Here is a 17,835-nt window from a genome sequence, read left to right as displayed (position 1 = left end):
TTGAAGGCAGTTAACGACCTTATGAAGTTCTTTACTTATGGTATTAATGAGAGCAGTGATATTTTGGTGTGAAAGTATAATAATACTGGTATCATCCGCAAAAAGTATGAAATTAAGAATTGACGATTTTTTTAGCAATTATTAAAGGACAAGTCCACCCCAACAAAAACTTGATTTGAATAAAAAGAGAAAAATTAAATAAGCATACATGTAACACTAAAAATTTCATCAAAATCGGATGTAAAATAAGAAAGTTATGGCATTCTAAAGTTTGGCTTCATTTCACAAAACAGTTACATGCACATCTCGGTCGGTATGCAAATGAGGAACTGATGACATCACTCACTCGCTATTTCTTTTGTATTTTATTATATGAAATATGAAATATTTTTATTATCTCATGTCATGTGAAAAGAAGTTTCATTCCTCTCTGAACACGTGGCATTCCATTATTTTAACATTTTGTGCTTCAGGCAAGGAGGTCCTAATTGTCAAATTCGTAAAAATTGAAACATTGTTTAATTCAAACAATAAAAAACAAAAGAAATAGTGAGTGACATCATCGACTCTTTAATTTGGATGTAACTGGCTCGTTCATATAACTATTTTGTCAAAAATAAGCGAAACTTTAAAATGTCGTAACTTTCTTATTTTACATCCGATTTTGATGATATTTTCATCATTGTGCTTGTCTGATTTTTCACTATTGATTCAAATCAACATTTTTCTGAGGTGGACTTGACCTTTAATCATTATAACCATCATCATAATCATCTTCACCATCGTGATAATCCGAAGTTAGTAATGCAGTAGTAGTTTGAGTAGTAGTAGAAATAGTAAAAATAGCAATAGTAGAAGGTATAGCTCAAAGTAAAAGGTATTTTTTAATTCTTCTTTTTAGTTTCAGTGGGGCGTTTTTACCATAACTTTTTACCATGTGTTTTACCACGAAGATTCCATGGCAACTTGTAGACTCATTCCGAAAAACAAGATCACAAGACAGGTTTACCAGTTTTCAGGATATCGATAAGCTTATTTCGTCGGGGTTGACCTCTTTTCATCCACTAGTAATCGTCAACAAACCAGTTCAACTTCGTGTTAATGACCGGGACTTAATTTCTTTAACTCCTGCATGCACAGTATATCACGTGCTACTAAAATGGTCAAGGTGAATTTGAAGGAAATTAATGATGGCCACTGCCGACAAAGATTAGCCGATTAGCATTAGTAGTAGTAGAAGTAGTAGTAGTATATTATTAGAAGTAGTAGTATAGTAGTAATAGTAGTAGTAGTAGTATATTATTATTAGTAGTAGTATTAGAATTAGTATAGTAGTAGTAGCAGTAGTAGAAGACTGTAGTAGTGTATAATAGCAAGGATAGGAGTCAGTTGCTGGTAGGTCCATGGTTCTATGTATTCTTAAAAATTACACTAAAGACCTTGTCATACTTTTTGGAATCATAGTCCTGCATGTAGGTCCATGTTGGAATCAAGCAGATTAGTAGGCAGGGATATACGAACTGTTGTTCGACCACAAACTAGTCACCCCCCCCCCTCTCCCTCCAGCCTACCCCAGTTGTACAGCTGCTTTCACAGTGCGTTCAAATGTTTTCGACTGCTTCTGGGATGTTGTATGAACACATTTTAGCAATTTACCAAAATGTGCAGATGCAAAAAATGTGTCGTATATCAGTGTATATCATTATTCATTTTGGCCGCCATTCTTCAGATTAAAAAAAATATTTTTTTGTCCATCGGAGGTTGCAGCCTAGAGACCCCCCCCCGCCGTTCCTTCCTCCCGCATTTTAGCAATAATGATGATTAAGAATTAGGATAAATGATAATTAACACAAAAATGCAGAGTACTCAATCACCGAACGGATAGAGTAGGCCCAATAATGTAACTTGTGCATCATTTGTGAATCAATAAGTATGCGGGTCATTGGTGCCGGTCAAAGGGGGAGGCATCTTGGGGGCCGTGTCCCGAAGGAAGAAAAAAAGGAGAAAGAGAAGGGAAAAAAACAAATGACGGGAGGGGGCTCAGTGACCATGCCCCACTTGAGGGGGGGGGGAGAATGTGAAGGAAACGGGAAAGATGTATTATTTTCTGAAATCATATCACAATCTATCACACATGCACTAGTATTTTCATTATAACTTCAAATTTTGCTCGCGCGCTTTGTTCGCTCGGTTATTTTTTATGAAATTTTGCTATACGCGCCATACTGTGTCCCCAGCGGATCCGATCGAGGTTTACGTATTTCAAAGCGTTGATTTGATAGGGATGACATTACCATTAGCATGCCTCAGCCATGTTAAGGGGTGAAGTGCTAGAGTATCTTGACGGGAAAGTGCTTCATAAAATACCGGTTAGTTTTTTTTCCGGGGGGGGTCAGTCTTTGGCCCCTCTGTGAGATAAATGGCATGATGTGAAAAATAGTGTATTTCACCCTTCTCCTTTCCTTTTATTTCTTCATTTTTTTTTTTTTGGGGGGGGGGGCGAGTCCATGGCCCAGAGCCCCCCGCTCATCTGTACGCCAGTGATGCAGTTCCTGACACACTCGAAATTGTTATTCAATTTCAACACTGGACCATATCACCTTTACTCCATAATAATTCCCAAAGTTGTTTTTCAATTATGTTACTACATTTTGGTAACAATAGGTCCCGTCAGGCATAGTTGCATTATCGGCACATTTTGGAAATTTACAAAAATTTGTCTCAACAAGGCCTACGGTATTCATTATTTTCTATCTAGTGTAAGGATCCTCAATAAGTCTATGTATGATGGTCCAAACTATTCCCTGTGTCAGAGTATCTATCCGGAGGGGGTCACTGCCAATGAAGAGTAAATAGCATCTCAAAAGCGGATAATGTGCCCAATATTGTCCCAGATTTGCACATCTCGGACGAGGAATTTTGTGCTGATGTCCCAGATTTACAAATGACATACGCTTTTCGCGTTTTAGGCCATCGTGATTTAGGGGGCCCTTTTTCTCATTTTTTCTCGCGGAATGCTGTCCACCCTTCAATAAGAACGAACACAATCCAAAATGAGAAGTCCTGTGTCCACGAACTAGGTAGAGATTTTATCATCTTAAAAAGTGTGGGGAGGGGAAGGGGGTTCTTTCCAGGTATTGGCATCAAAAGGAGCCCCCCCCCCCGCTGTCAATTCTGATATTTGATGAAGCAGTTTGACACATTGGGAAATAGTTACGATCTGACGGACTCTATATTTTTAGTAAGTAAATGGGAATAAGAATGCCTTTGAGATATCGCAATTCTGTGAATTGCTTAATAATCTTCATTTTTTATCTCATTTTTTTGATGTCCTAATTCAGGTTGTTGCTGGGTTTCATGAGTGGTACAGCCTTTTTGTCTTCATGGATGAGTAATACAGCCGTGACAGCCATGATGCTTCCTATTGCTCGAGCCGTGCTCGATGAGATAAAAAAACAGGACAACAACGGCGAGCATGAGATGGAGTGCGACCTCGGAGAAAACAGAGAATACAAGGTGTGGCTTCAATATCAATGTGTAGCAAATATGATTTATTAAGCGATGAATGAGATAATGGGGTTGTTTGTCAGTTTTTAACAGCAATTGTTTTAGTACAGATTATGAAAACTTTATCTGTTTACTCAATAAAAAAAAACCCTATATATTTTCTCCACGAACAATATATAAATCACCTATCTGTATCATTTATTATGATTACATCAAGATTTTCCATATTACCAACTCTAAAAAGAACTAGAATTTAATTCGTCATGAGGACGAATTAGGTGATCTGTCTCTGATTTTATGAACACGTAGACAATCAGCATGTTTATTGAGATAAATATGATCATCATGATGAAAACTGAACTTTTCTTACAAAAAGAACATGTTGAATACTCTAAAAAAGAGGGAAATGAGGATATGTGAAATACATGTACATGTAGGTGTAGGCGATACACATTGTACATGTTATAGGCCTATTAAAAACGATTTTAACCTACTTTATTGTGCGATATTTGAACTAATATACCTTGTAATGGTGATTAAGGAACATTTGCGAAATGTTGAGAAGAAAAAAAAAAAATTCTGTCCACTTTTGGGTTCGAACCCTCGACCTTAAGGATGCAAGTCTGGTGCCTTACCCATTGAGCTACACACTTCCCATAGACTTTACACATAAGCAAAACAAGAGGATCTGAAATCCAACTTTGCAAGTGAAATACGGGCATGATCCCGGCATCTGATCGGAAAACGAAGACCACATTTGCGATAGCTTACAATCTCAGCTAGAACATACTCCAATTTCAGAGAAAACCAACAAATAGAAATGGAGATATGGCTCGCGAAATAGAGGAATGTAAAATCCAGTTTTGAGAAAAAGTCATTTCCCATAGAGATTGCACACAAAATGAGCGAAAATGACATGCCTCTATAACTTGCCATTTTTCAGGATGATCCGATCCTTAAAATGTAAATATACCCATTACAATAGAAAGAGTATGTCCTCAGCTACAACGTAGAAAAAAACTGAGCAAAAATTGACCAATATTAACAGAGTTAGAGTCAAATTTGCATAATTACGATGACGTCATAAGTAGCAAAATGGGAATTTTGAGTTCCGACGACATTTTGATGACGTCATGATAAAATTTTGGGTCAAATGTGACATGAAATCACACCTCCCATCCATACTCTATTCGAATATGAAAAAAAAATGGGGGTCAATGGTCTACCTTAAGAGCTATAATGAATTTTGTCTCGGCATGTTTTTGCAATGACAATGACAATGATTTATTTACCCATGTCACCCTAATTCGGGTATTGGGGACATCATATAGAACATAACATATTCAAAATCATTTCAATTATATTTACAAAGTATTTACAAATATATACAATCACATGTTACAGATTAATGGAATAAATACTACATGAAATTACTTTAGAGACGTAAAAGTAAAAGGAATGATGTGTCTCTAAATCAATTGTTGAGAGAAGGAGAGAGGAGAGACAAAATAGGAAAAGAAGGAAAAACAAAAGGGGAAGAGAGAGAGAGAGAAAAAAGAAAAGAACAAAAAGACAAATGATTGTAATAACAATAATTTTTAAAAGAAACAGTACTAACAATGATAATAAATAAATACGAACCAATGCGTGTTATAGAATTGAAAAATTGGAACTACATTGCAAAGGCACCGATATGTGAATTTAACGTGGATATATATATATAATTATATTGGACTTTGGCATAAAAATTAATAAAAATTTATTTTAAGAAATTAGAGAGAATTAAGATTTATTTTTCCTTTACCTAATTATTGTTTATTTACATATATACATGAACGTGTTTTCAAATAGAAAATGTTAACATAAATATTTTATTCATTTATTTATTAAACTTATCCATTATAATGCTACAAAATTTTGATAAATTTATTAATGTTGACATTTTGGAAGAATTGAAAAGCTTAAACATTTTCAATGCATTTGCACATATTCTCTATGGTTAGTGCGTGCGCGCGCGCGTGCTGTAAACTTTCATGGAGGCTAATTCCTTTATTACTTGTCGTAGAAGGTCGATCAAGGTATCAAATTGTTCAGAATTATATTATCGGTGCATTGATATAAAAAAAATGGCGATCCTATGTTTTATAGTGCCGTTACGCGCGGGAACGCGCGCGTAACCGTGCGCGCGCGCAAATTTTTGAAATGCTTAAAATGACCTGATTCATACTCCTTTTTGGTCAAAAAGTGATTTTGAGCATTTTAAAATTTTGACGCGCGCGTACGCGCACGTCGTGACCTTTACATGACCTTTGATGACATGTACAGTTGACCCTTGACCTGAAGTTAATGTGATGCAAATATGGTTAATTTTTGATAATTGATAATGAAGATATGATTGATTATGTGATTTTACAAAATGGCGTCTAGATGACGTCATGATGACCTTTTGACCTTGAACTTGTTTCGTACAGATGACATGATATGTCCCCATAACTGATGATATTTTGAAGAAAATTGAAGATGTAGATTTTTAGATTTTAGTGGAACAAGAAAAGGGTGGAAAAATAAAAATAAATAATAAAGAAAAAGAAAATTCGTATGAAATTAATAGTTGATCTGTCGATTGACAGATCAAAGAATGACATATCTCATCATGCTTCTTTGCATATCAGTGTGCTATGCTTGTAACTGTTTGAACTGTCACAAGATTTTACTTTGATCCGATTAATTTTCAGTACTATATGCTTTTATCAAATCAACTCGTTATTGCGGTTGCCTTCCCATTAATGGGTAGACCTTGACGCGATAAAATGCAACATAAAACATTCATGCATGTCAGGAGAGCCATTGTATGAAAGGGAAATGTAGGTCTATAAACCGGAACGAACAGTGTCATGGCTAAAACATCAGAACTAACTTTTTTATTCGGGTCATTTTACGGTAACGATTTGATAAAGCTGTCAAATTGCATTAAAATGTCAGTGTTTCAAACTCCCAAATATATTCTCTCTCTCAAATCATATAAATAATCGTCAACTGATAGTAAAAACTTATATTAGGCCAATGACTTTATTCAAAGCATTTTAAGCTCTGAGATAACCAAGATCAAGCGAATTTAGACAACAGCACAACAGTGTCTGTTGAGCTCAGAGAAACAAACTTTGTTGAATGTAATGTTTTATCACCAGACTTAAAGCCACACCCATGTCACCTGACCGAATGTAGGCAGACGATGGGATGGACGAAGGGTGACGAATGAGAATAATACACTAAATGCACGCGAATTCAACGAATTCAAATAAAATTTCCGTCAAATAATGCGATCAGTAACTATTTTATTAATGAACGGTAAGCGAAGGATATCGATTTTTCGGTTCACCTCTTTGAGTAAGCTGCAGCCGAAGGCAAGCAAAGAGTTGATATAACGCAATAAGACGAACAGTGAGCAATGGTTTGATATGGCGTGCGATTAGAAACGAAGACGAGGGAATAGATCGGGCGTTCTTAGACGTTTGTGTCATCGTGTTGCTTCGTTAAAGGTTCTTTCAAGATCGGTCAACTTTGGCAAAAGCGCGATGAGGGACTATGCGCGACAATAAAACACGAACGATTACCGCAGACTGAATAAGAGATACGAATTCAAACAGATGACCAACGATTTTTCAATTCGTCGGGAAATTTTAAACATGTTCAAAATATCCGTGCGAATTTGAATAATCGGAGCTTTTAGTTCAGAAGGTGTACGAACCCAAACACGAAGGGTAAATATGATTTACTATTAGTTACCATTGAAAACGATTTTTTAAACAATGTCCTTCGCCAGCCATCGCAAGGTATATTTCAGACAATTCGGTTATAGGTGCGTGGGGCCTTAAACAATTAAATATCCATAACATGGCAGAACTTGAACACTTAAATGTGTACATTTTCTGGTGGAGTTCACTCACTTTATGACATCACTGTAACTTTACTCATAAATTAGTAATATGAATGCTACTGTCGAAATACATTTTCACGGAATAGACAAACACGAACATACACACATTTAAGCCTAGATTAACGTACGTTTAAGTGTAAATGATTTATTTTGGGGGGTTGTCAAAAGGTAGCTCCAGAGCAGAGGTATATTTAAAATGTTAATTCCCTTTCGCTCTCTCATATATTATGTCGAAAGTACTTGGAACGAAAAAAATAAAATACCGAAACAAAAAATGAATCTTAATTATATCACACGTTCACCGTTTTCATTGATATTGACATTCGTCATCACCATTACTCCGCAAAAAAATATTGGTACAGATTTTATCTGACGCTGATTATAGTTATTGCTCCCAACGCTGCTATGTTTGTCACGTGAGAGGCGTTCCCTCCCTGTAAGTCGCTTCTCCCTTCCCTCCCCTGTTATAATTTGGTATGATGCAGTTTTTTTCCCCATTGGTATTTATGAATTCCTTAATGCTGCTGTTTTACAATCATGGTACCTTTTGAATGTTCTATCGAGGATTTATGTAGCTAAGCACACAAATAATGACTTCTCTTTGTGTTTTGATGCATTTCATTATTCGAAGGTACGATCTTTTAAAAGAATTTCGATCTTCACCCCCTTCTTTATCATCGACTAGCCCAACAACCAAACTGATTTGCCTCCTGAAAAGCAAATAAAAGGAAACAGAAACGGCCAAGAATTACAAAGGTGGGTGTCATCGTTATTATACATTCACACTTGCACTTATAGCAATATCATAATTATACCTTTCTCATTTTATTCTTTTTCTTTCCCTACCCACTTTTCTTATTTTCCATTATTTCATTTGAAAACATTGTACTGTAGTCTGCTGTGCTTACCCATGTCCTTTCGAGTCCTCCATCAATTTTAAACTCCCAGCTTAAAGATGTCGGTCTCCAGTCTTTCTAAATATTGATGATATTTACAGTAAATGTAAAAATTATCTCCCCCTTGAACATTTGTAAATATATATATGTATGTGCGTGTGTGTGTTGTGTGTGTATGGGTATATATATATATATATATATATATATATATATATATATATATATATATATATATATATATATACTGTATATACAGTATATATTCAGTATATACAAGCTTCAATAATGAAAACAAAATATTCCAAGTATAACTTATATTTGGTTTAGAATAATTGTATGTATGTTTATCATTACGATTGAAAATGTTTGCTTATTATTTTGTTATACATAGTAAAATTCTGTTTGATTTGATTTTTTTAATTATCAATAAAACTGTTATACAACTTCTGTAAAGTTCTTACTACAGTAAACAAAGTTTTATATAATATTAAAGAGTGTTTTTACTGTAAACGTTTGTAATCAAAATGTGGAAAAAACAATAACAAATCAATTCCTTTATTAATTTCCAGTCGAAAATGATACTATCAGACTATCAATAACATTGGCCCCATTATGATATTTTAATGGAATATGATAAATACCAAAATGAGATCAGCAAATTAATGATAGGCCTTTATTTGTCGATAAAGTCTTTTTTCTTATGAAAGGAAAAAGTCGATCATTGAGACCATACATTTTATCATAACTCTTGCAATAATAGCAGGGAAGAAATGGATTCAGTGGTCGATCTTCCACCAAGCCGGTCCTCGGATGATCAAGACAAGCGCCATCTACGTCTGTGCAAAGCTATTTTCCTTTGCATTCCCTATGCTGCCAATGTAGGTGGGACGGGATCTTTAGTTGGTACCCCAGCGAATGTAGTCTGCGTTGCTGTTGTTGAAAGGTAAAGAAAGGTTCCCGAAACCTTATAGATTCCATGGCACCTGCTCCGGCGACAATTGAGTGCATGGATATGAGAACGATCCAAGTCAATCTCTTTTACCTCTACCCGGCCATTTTTACTGTTGTCATTATTACGTCTGCCATTGTTACCTCTGCCATTGCTACCTCTGCCTTTAATACCTCTGCCCTTTTTACAATGAACAGTTTTAGCTGTTCCACGATAACTGTTTTTTTTCCGAATCAAGCTTTTGTGGCCTTTCACAATTAACTCGACATTGTGCTCGAATGTCAAAGTATCATCAATCATCAAACCCAAACATTTTGTGTTGTCACACACAATCTAAAATAGTTTCATTTTTTTAAAGAGATAATGTGTCACACTTCAAAGTTCATAATCACTGGCGAGAACCGAGAAACACTACTTTGGGGTTTTATCGTCTAATATCAATCTGTTTCACATGTCTAGTCATAGACTTTATTCGTTGAGAGTTCAGTTGATTTTCGTCAAATTCTATAAAGCACTACCACAAACATACAGAGTTGTATCGTGAACAAACATAACAATCTTTCCTGATCACTAAAACCCCCATTCCACAGACAACAAGAATTCTGAAAGACTGTTGTAAGACCATGAAACTTGCTTGATCTTTAAAAGGTCCGTCAATCAACTTTCAAAGATCTCAGAGGTCTTTCATGATTCCTAATGGATCTTTCAGTGGTCTTTGTAAGAACTTTCAAAGTTCTTATTAGTCTTTCCAGGTCTCTCAAGATTTTTGCGGAGATCACTGTAAGACTCGTGAGAGATTATTGAAAGATCTCTAAAAGACCATTGAAAGATAACAACAGGACTTGCCTAGGTTCAAAGACAAAAAGTATCTTTGAGGAATCTTTCTGAGCCATTCCGCAGAGATGACAATTTTCAGTTATCTTGGAGACTGCTGTAAGACCTTGCCAACTTTTGGACTTTCAAAAGTAAAGGTCCTTCTTTGTGGAATGGGGGCCAAATATAAATCAGAAATGACAGAGGCCCTAAAACTGAGCTTTGTGGAATCCCTAGAAGAGGCTGACTTTATTTTGCTACATCTTATTTCCTGCATTTTTCCCTAAAACATTCATATACTCAATCCTAGTCCCACGGACGTGATGGAAAATACGTCTAAAGCAGGAGATGGCCTATAACAACAGAAGGCAAAGCTAAATTAAAAAAAAATTGATATTAAGGTTAGAGATGTCAAGAAAAAGAACCTATACGCACATTTTTATTTTATAAATCAAATGTTTTTGTTGTTGTCGGATACGTATAGTTTCATTGCCCTAGAAATGGATGTTGAAGCAATGTGGCCATGATATTATATTATTTAGGTAAATCTTAGTAAGTCATGAAAGTTCCATATTCCCATACTGCCATCTTGTCTGTTGCAAGATGAAATAGATGAAAGTAAATGAATGTTCTTGACGCATTTCAAAACTCAAATTTTCAGTCTATTCGGTAAGGACACGGGTCTCAACTTTGGCACTTGGACTCTCTACTGTTATCCACAGATGATTGTATGTGTTTTACTCATATGGGTTTGGCTCCAGTTCATGTATCTACCATGGAACAGGTTGGTATAAAATTTCCTTTATATTATCGTTTACACAATTAACCGGGGGTGGGGTTGGCTTCAGCTCTCTATTAATAAAAGGATTTACAATATTTTTCACGTGACAATCAGATTTATGTCTGTTTGTTTTGTTTTTTTGCATGGTCAGCCCAACACTGTCGGCTCAGCACCCCCCTCCCCCCCCGCGCTTTAAAATGCAATTTTATCCTTTCAATTGACATCCATGTCTATTAAAAATTTTACCTTGTTGATGTATCATAAAGCTGTTCGTAAGTTAATGAAAGGGTTCGCGCCGACGACCACACAACACTGATACGACTCACGAGGGCTGCGGTTTCATTGAACTCTTTTATTTACCAAAGGAAAACAGCCTCTGCATAATAACAAAATATAAACAAGCACATGATTAATTTAATTACCACACATTCCATAATAGCGGTATGAAAAGTAGTACAGTTCTAAACATAACAAATACAGATTTACATTATCAATCAAGACAATAAACTACATTTTCTCCAGTGGCTATTAAAGCGAAAGTAAATCAAGAAGTATATCTTTTTCCTTCATTAGAAATAAAATGTATCAACAATATGTTCGTATTCAGAAAACCACAATATGATATAAATTGAACAACTCTCCCTAGACCATGCACTCACCGGTCAGACACTAATTCCGCATTTTGCTTCAACATCTTAAGTACAATTGTACATCAAGGGAAGTCCTTGCAGAAGTCCTACAACATACAAATTGATAAATGTCACTTACAAATATACACATCCAAGTTATAAGCAATACATAGCTATGGTAACATTTGATTTTCTATTTGGTCTATTGACACTGACTTTTTACTCGTATCTTTTATTCAAAGCTGTGCAAGAATTACACAAATAAACTAAAATTATCACATCAAAATGAATATTATACATGTAGCAATTGGTAATGCAATATATATATATATATATATATATAATATAATAATAAAAACTCAGGCACATAACAGATCTCTATCAGGTGAGCTTTCTGTCCATTTGAATATTCAAAAACTGAGTAATTATTATAACATGCATTTATACTTATCACAGTAAGTATAACATATCAATGAAATAAACATTCAATTTACTAAAATAAGAATATATATATAAATCAACTTACTTCTTTACTTCAAAATTAAACTTCCTTCTGTAGGGACAAGTCTCTTCCTCAACAACAAACAGTGGGAATGCCCTGGCTACTGCCAGTGTCATGAGTCACTGGACTCTCTCCCTAGCTAACAATAAAAGTGCAATGGTGCACATCAAAGTACAAAAGCATCCCTAAAGGGGGTACATGAGTTGGCATTACTGCTACTCCAAAAAAGGCGGGAAAAAATTAGCCAGTGAGCAGAGAGGGAGAGAGTAAGTCAAAGTTGGTAGAAGTACAGAGAGGGAGAAAGAGTACTAAAGATAAAGTTGACAGATATAATGTGAAATATAGATTTATTATATACTTTATATTAAAATGCTACATGTACTGAAATGAAATAATAAAACATAGTATTCTTTTAACTAGATTTTTAAAGAGAAATATTATACAAGGAAAATCCAATTTACAACTCTCAGCTCTCCATTAAAAAAGTATATACAACATTTTTCACGTGACAATCAGATTTATGTCTGTTTGTTTTGCTTTTTGCATGGTCAGCCCAACACTGTCGGCTCAGCACCCCCCCCCCCGCGCTTTAAAACGCAATTTTATCCTTTCAATTGACATCCATGTCTATTAAAAATTGTACCTTGTTGATGTATCATAAAGCTGTTCGTAAGTTAAGACCACGACTGGTGACCCTTTATTGTACATGATATACCGTACACCAAAATGTTTATTGGCGATGGTTAAGCGCGTCAGAAAGGTTCGCAAGTCATTCTTTAAGTCGAACAGCTTCATGAAACAGCCACAGGGTTCATCAGATTGAATTGCAATCGTATATAGGAAATGATATTTGATCATGGATCTATGACTTTGATCAACCAGTTTTAATACTCACACATATGTTGTGACGTGAACTTCATTCCTTTGGCCTGTATATGAACCTGGGATCGTGGCGATATGAAGAATAAAACATGTGCAATGCAGCATGTTCCTCGAGACCACAGTATCTAAACATAAAAGTAGTACAGAAAACTGCCATCGGTTGGGGATGAAAAATTAATTCATGTTCGATCTACCATCTACAATTTTCAACAATTATTTGGGGCGACCTTTCTGCCAAGAGAACATCTCAAGGTTTGAGAAACTAAACAGGAACGGATGAAAGCTCTCCCGAAACAATTGTTGAGGTTGATAAAATTTTAAACATTATTCAATAAATGCAGTAGAAAAGAAGGAACTCTATCAAACCAGAGTTTTTATGATTAAGAATCAGCTAAATTTCACCTTCCTCAGACTCCGACAAATCTGTCGACGTGTATTCTACTGAAGTGAAGAATGTAATTCCGAGGTATATCAAATTCTGTAAAGCGTTGGACTTTGGGCATTCATGCTGTTATAATTAATATCGTAGTGTTTCTTTGTATGGTTATTTTTTTTATTCATTACATTGGCATCTGAATAAACATTATTTATATTTAGTTTCAGATGTAAGAGTAACAGAGAGAGCGCCTCCAAATCCAAAGAGATTAGAAAAGTAATACAGCGAGCATATGACGATCTCGGTCCTGTGAGGTATGTTAGGGCCGTTTTTTGTTATACATATATTGTATTATATATTCCTTATTCAATATTCTGTATTCTATAATTTGTATTCTGTATTATGTGTTCTATATTCTATTATTTACATTCATTATTCTATTTTCTATATTCTCTATTGTGATTTCTATATTCTAATATTAGATAGCCAAGCGCGATTGGTCCATAACGCGTCACGTGATATGATCAAAATCAATGTATTTTCCCAGCCGGTCCACCTTCGATAAATATATTGACCAACCGGTCCATGAATATATTTTTCTACGTGTATGGCGCCCTCTTGTGGATAACATGTTACCATGCATTATCGGCCTGCCTTGGGTTCTGGACCTGGTCTGGGCTCGAACTTGGATTTAGATCTAGGGCTAGGCCTAAACAAAGTTGATTTGAATAGAAAAGGGTCATTCACTGCGTTAGACTAACGTTACTAAGATATCTATAGATCAAGATCTAACGTTAGATCTATACCAGTTCAATCAATCACTGTGAATATCATAAACATGCTGCACGCATCGTTAGGCGTAACTTTATCTTCACCATTAGAGGCTATCTAATATAACAGATATTGACTGATGGGATGTGTAAAAAAAACATTCTTTGGACCACCTAAAGGATTAATACTTTCCCTCGTAATCATATTTAATATAACCGCTCGGGAAAATACAAATCCGGCGGTCCAAAGAATGTTTATATTACACACCCCATTAGGCAATATCTGTATATTATTATATTTACATTCTCTATTACATATGTTATATTCTACATGTATATTCTTTTCTATATTCTTTATTTTTATTCGTATCTTATCTATAGTCTTTGTTCTGTTTTTTGTTTTCTATATTCTATTTTCTATTTTTATTTTCTATATTCTATTTTGTTTTCTGTATTCTATTTTCTACATTCGTTATTTATATTCTATATTCATATTTTAGATTTACTTTCTACACTCTACATGCTATATTCGATGTTCTATATTCTATAATCTGCATTCCTTATTCTATATTTAATATTCTATGTTCTACGTTTTATAATATATATCTGATTGTTGTTCAATATTGTTTTAAAGAGGTCTATATATAAGAATGTTCAAGCATAAATTTTCTCGCTTCATGCATAAAGATTAGAAAATACAGCAATGTATAAAAAGTCATGAAACACATAGTCAAAATATTTCATAGAATGGCAACCATACATAAACAATTATCATTGCATGGCCAGCCGGCCATGCATTCGATAAATTTGCCATGCGTTGGTACTTACTTATGCATGGTAAATTTACCGGATGAATGGCTAGCCATACTACGTCGGTAATATATATGCACGGTTGTAATAATATCTCTTTGCCAAAAAAATTCCACCATTCTATGAAACAAATCATACACAGGTTTGTTCGTGCATCGGTAGGAATAGTGAGCATACGGTAACTATGGAATCCAGTCTAAACCCACTCGGCTGCGCCTAATGGTTTTAATAGTTCCATAGTTACCTTATGCTCACAAAACCTGTCAATGCACTCACATCTGTGCATCATTTGTTTGATATTTTTTATTTATTAAAATTTTTCATAATCCAAATTTTAACAGTCTTTATTCTATTTTGTATTTTGTAGGAAAGATTAATACAGCCTACTTTCATGCCCAAGACAGATATACACCACCACGTCACGGCTATCAGAAATAACTGTTATGAACTTCTTTGCTATCTCATCATTTCATTGAATCTACTATTTTCTTCTCTTTTGTATCGTTTTCATAATTCAATACAAGATTTGCAGAATGGGCTATCTTAGCACACTTCGTGATCATTATAACACTCTGGATTACCCAAGATCCCAAGGTCTTTCCTGGCTGGGCATCTTTATTTCCTCCTGGGTAAGTAAAAAAAAGTAGTACCACTACCCTTACCACAGGCATACAGATGGGGTGGGGATGGAACTATGGACCCCCCGTTACACCCACAAATGTAATAATCGCCCACAAATGTAATAACGCCCACAAATGTAATAACACTTTACCCACAAATGTAATAACGCCCACAAATGTAATAACACTTTACCCACAAATGTAATAATTTCACCCACAAATGTAATAATGCACTTTACCCACAAATGTAATAATTTTTGATCGCCCACAAATGTAATAATGACTTTACCCACAAATGTAATAAATTTGAAGGGATTTTTGGCAAATCCGTTCTAAGCTAAAATCGTATAGTAATGCGTTCATTTAGCACAAACGTGCAAAGTCTCATTTCCCGACCCGGTTAATTAACAAATTATAATAAAAATCCAAAGTCTTTATTCCAGACCCGGTTGTTTCAAAAATAATAATATGAGCCCAAAGTCTTTATTCCAGACCCGGTTGTTTCGAAAATAATAATATGAGCCCAAAGTCTTTATTCCAGACCCGGTTGTTTCAAAAATAATAATATGAGCCAAAAGTCTTTATTCCAGACCCGGTTGTTTAAAAAATTATAATATAAATCCAAAGTCTTTTTCCAGACCCTGTTGTTTCGAAAATAATAATATGAGCCCAAAGTCTTTATTCCAGACCCAGTTGTTTCAAAAATAATAATATGAGCCCAAAGTCTTTATTCCAGACCCGGTTGTTTCAAAAATTATAATATAAATCCAAAGTCTTTTTCCAGACCCTGTTGTTTCAAAAATTATAATATAAATCCAAAGTCTTTATTCCAGACCCGGTTGCTTAGAAAATAATAATATAAGTCCAAAGTCTTTATTCCAGACCCGGTTGTTTAGAAAATAATAATATAAGTCCAAAGTCTTTATTCCAGACCCGGTTGTTTAAAAAATAATAATATAAGTCCAAAGTCTTTATTCCAGACCCGGTTGTTAAAAAAAATAATCATATGAGCCAAAAGTCTTTATTCCAGACCCGATTGTTTCAAAAATGATTATATAAGTCCAAAGTCTTTATTCCAGACCCGGTTGTTTAAAAAATAATAATGCAAGTCCAAAGTCCTTTTCCAGACCCTGTTGTTTCAAAAATCATGATATGAATCCACAATCTTTTTTCCAGACCCGGGTGTTTAAAAAAATCATGATATAAATCCAAAGTCTTTTTTCCAGACCCGGTTATTTCAAAAATTATAATTTTAGTCCCAAATGAGATACATTAATGATATTCCAGTGGAATAAAAATGCTAATGGTAAATTGAAAATCAAGCATAGTCTTTGCTCCAGACCCGGTAACTAAAAGCTGAAACTTTATAGTAATGTGTTTATATGGCACATAAATGCGAAATATTTTTTCCTGACCCGGTTAATTAAAAAATTATAATATAAGTCCAAAGTCTTTTTTCTAGACCCATTTATTTCAAAAATTATAATAATTATAAAAAAAACAAAGACCCACGATCCTATTTATGTTGAATAACATGGAAATGTAGCTTAGTCTTTCTGTCAGACCCAGTTATAAAAGTCATTAGAAACACAACAACAACAACAAAACAAAGACCCTGCAACCATTAAAGGTCAAGTCCACCTCAGAAAAAATGTTGATTTGAATCAATAGAGGAAAATCAGACAAGCACAATGCTGAAAATTTCATCAAAATCGGATGTAAAATAAGAAAGTTATGACATTTCAAAGTTTTGTTTATTTTTAACAAAATAGTTATATGAACGAGCCAGCTACATCCAAATGAAAGAGTCGATGATGTCACTCACTCACTCTTTCTTTTGGTTTTCATTGTTTGAATTATACATTATTTCAATTTTTACGAATTTGACGATTAGGACCACCTTGCCTAAAGCACAAAATGTTAAAATAATAAATTTCCACGTGTTGCAGGGAGGAATGAAACTTCATTTCACATGACAATGACGAGAAAATAAAAATATTTCATATTTCATTTAAGAAAATACAAAAGAAATAGTGAGTGAGTGATGTCATCAGTTCCTCATTTGCATACCGACCGAGATGTGCATATAACTGTTTTGCGAAATGAAGCGAAACATTAAAATGCCATAACTTTCTTATTTTACATCCGATTTTGATGAAATTTTCAGTGTTATGCTTGTTGATTTTTTTTCTTTTTATTCATATCAAGTTTTTGTTGGGGTGGACTTGTCCTTAAAAAAATAATTTCTTGTATATTCCTTCCTTTTTTCTTTGAAAAAACCTAAATAACAAAACATTAAAATACATATGAAAAAAACTAGGAAATAAGATATCAGTAAACAATAGGGGATTACTTCCCGAAAA

The 17,835-nt window shown here is 34.5% G+C and overlaps 1 protein-coding gene and 1 long non-coding RNA gene across 3 annotated transcripts in view; one reads left to right on the top strand and one right to left on the bottom strand.

Annotated features, from left to right (window-relative positions):
* LOC121418477 (solute carrier family 13 member 5-like) overlaps positions 1-17,835 on the top strand; it is a 38,857-nt gene that overhangs the window by 2,195 nt on the left and 18,827 nt on the right. The window contains exons 3-8 of one of the 2 annotated variants that reach the window (XM_041612382.1): positions 3,342-3,516; positions 8,130-8,200; positions 9,104-9,283; positions 10,764-10,886; positions 13,494-13,586; positions 15,377-15,481. In XM_041612382.1, the coding sequence (XP_041468316.1) occupies positions 3,342-3,516; positions 8,130-8,200; positions 9,104-9,283; positions 10,764-10,886; positions 13,494-13,586; positions 15,377-15,481 (747 nt within the window). Of the gene's footprint in view, positions 1-3,341; positions 3,517-8,129; positions 8,201-9,100; positions 9,284-10,763; positions 10,887-13,493; positions 13,587-15,376; positions 15,482-17,835 lie in introns of both variants that reach the window. The other variant, XM_041612381.1, reaches the window with a different exon arrangement.
* On the bottom strand, positions 11,138-12,230 carry LOC121418478. The gene is made up of 3 exons (XR_005970469.1): positions 12,039-12,230; positions 11,543-11,619; positions 11,138-11,259 (listed from the first exon to the last, which is right to left on the bottom strand). It is a non-coding gene; the product is annotated as an uncharacterized LOC121418478 (long non-coding RNA).

Source organism: Lytechinus variegatus, chromosome 7 (genome assembly GCF_018143015.1).
Source record: "Lytechinus variegatus isolate NC3 chromosome 7, Lvar_3.0, whole genome shotgun sequence".
In the NCBI taxonomy this organism is placed as follows: Eukaryota; Metazoa; Echinodermata; class Echinoidea; order Temnopleuroida; family Toxopneustidae; genus Lytechinus; species Lytechinus variegatus.
The sequence above is the reverse complement of the archived record's forward strand: the minus strand, read 5'-3'. Positions and strand labels throughout refer to the sequence as shown.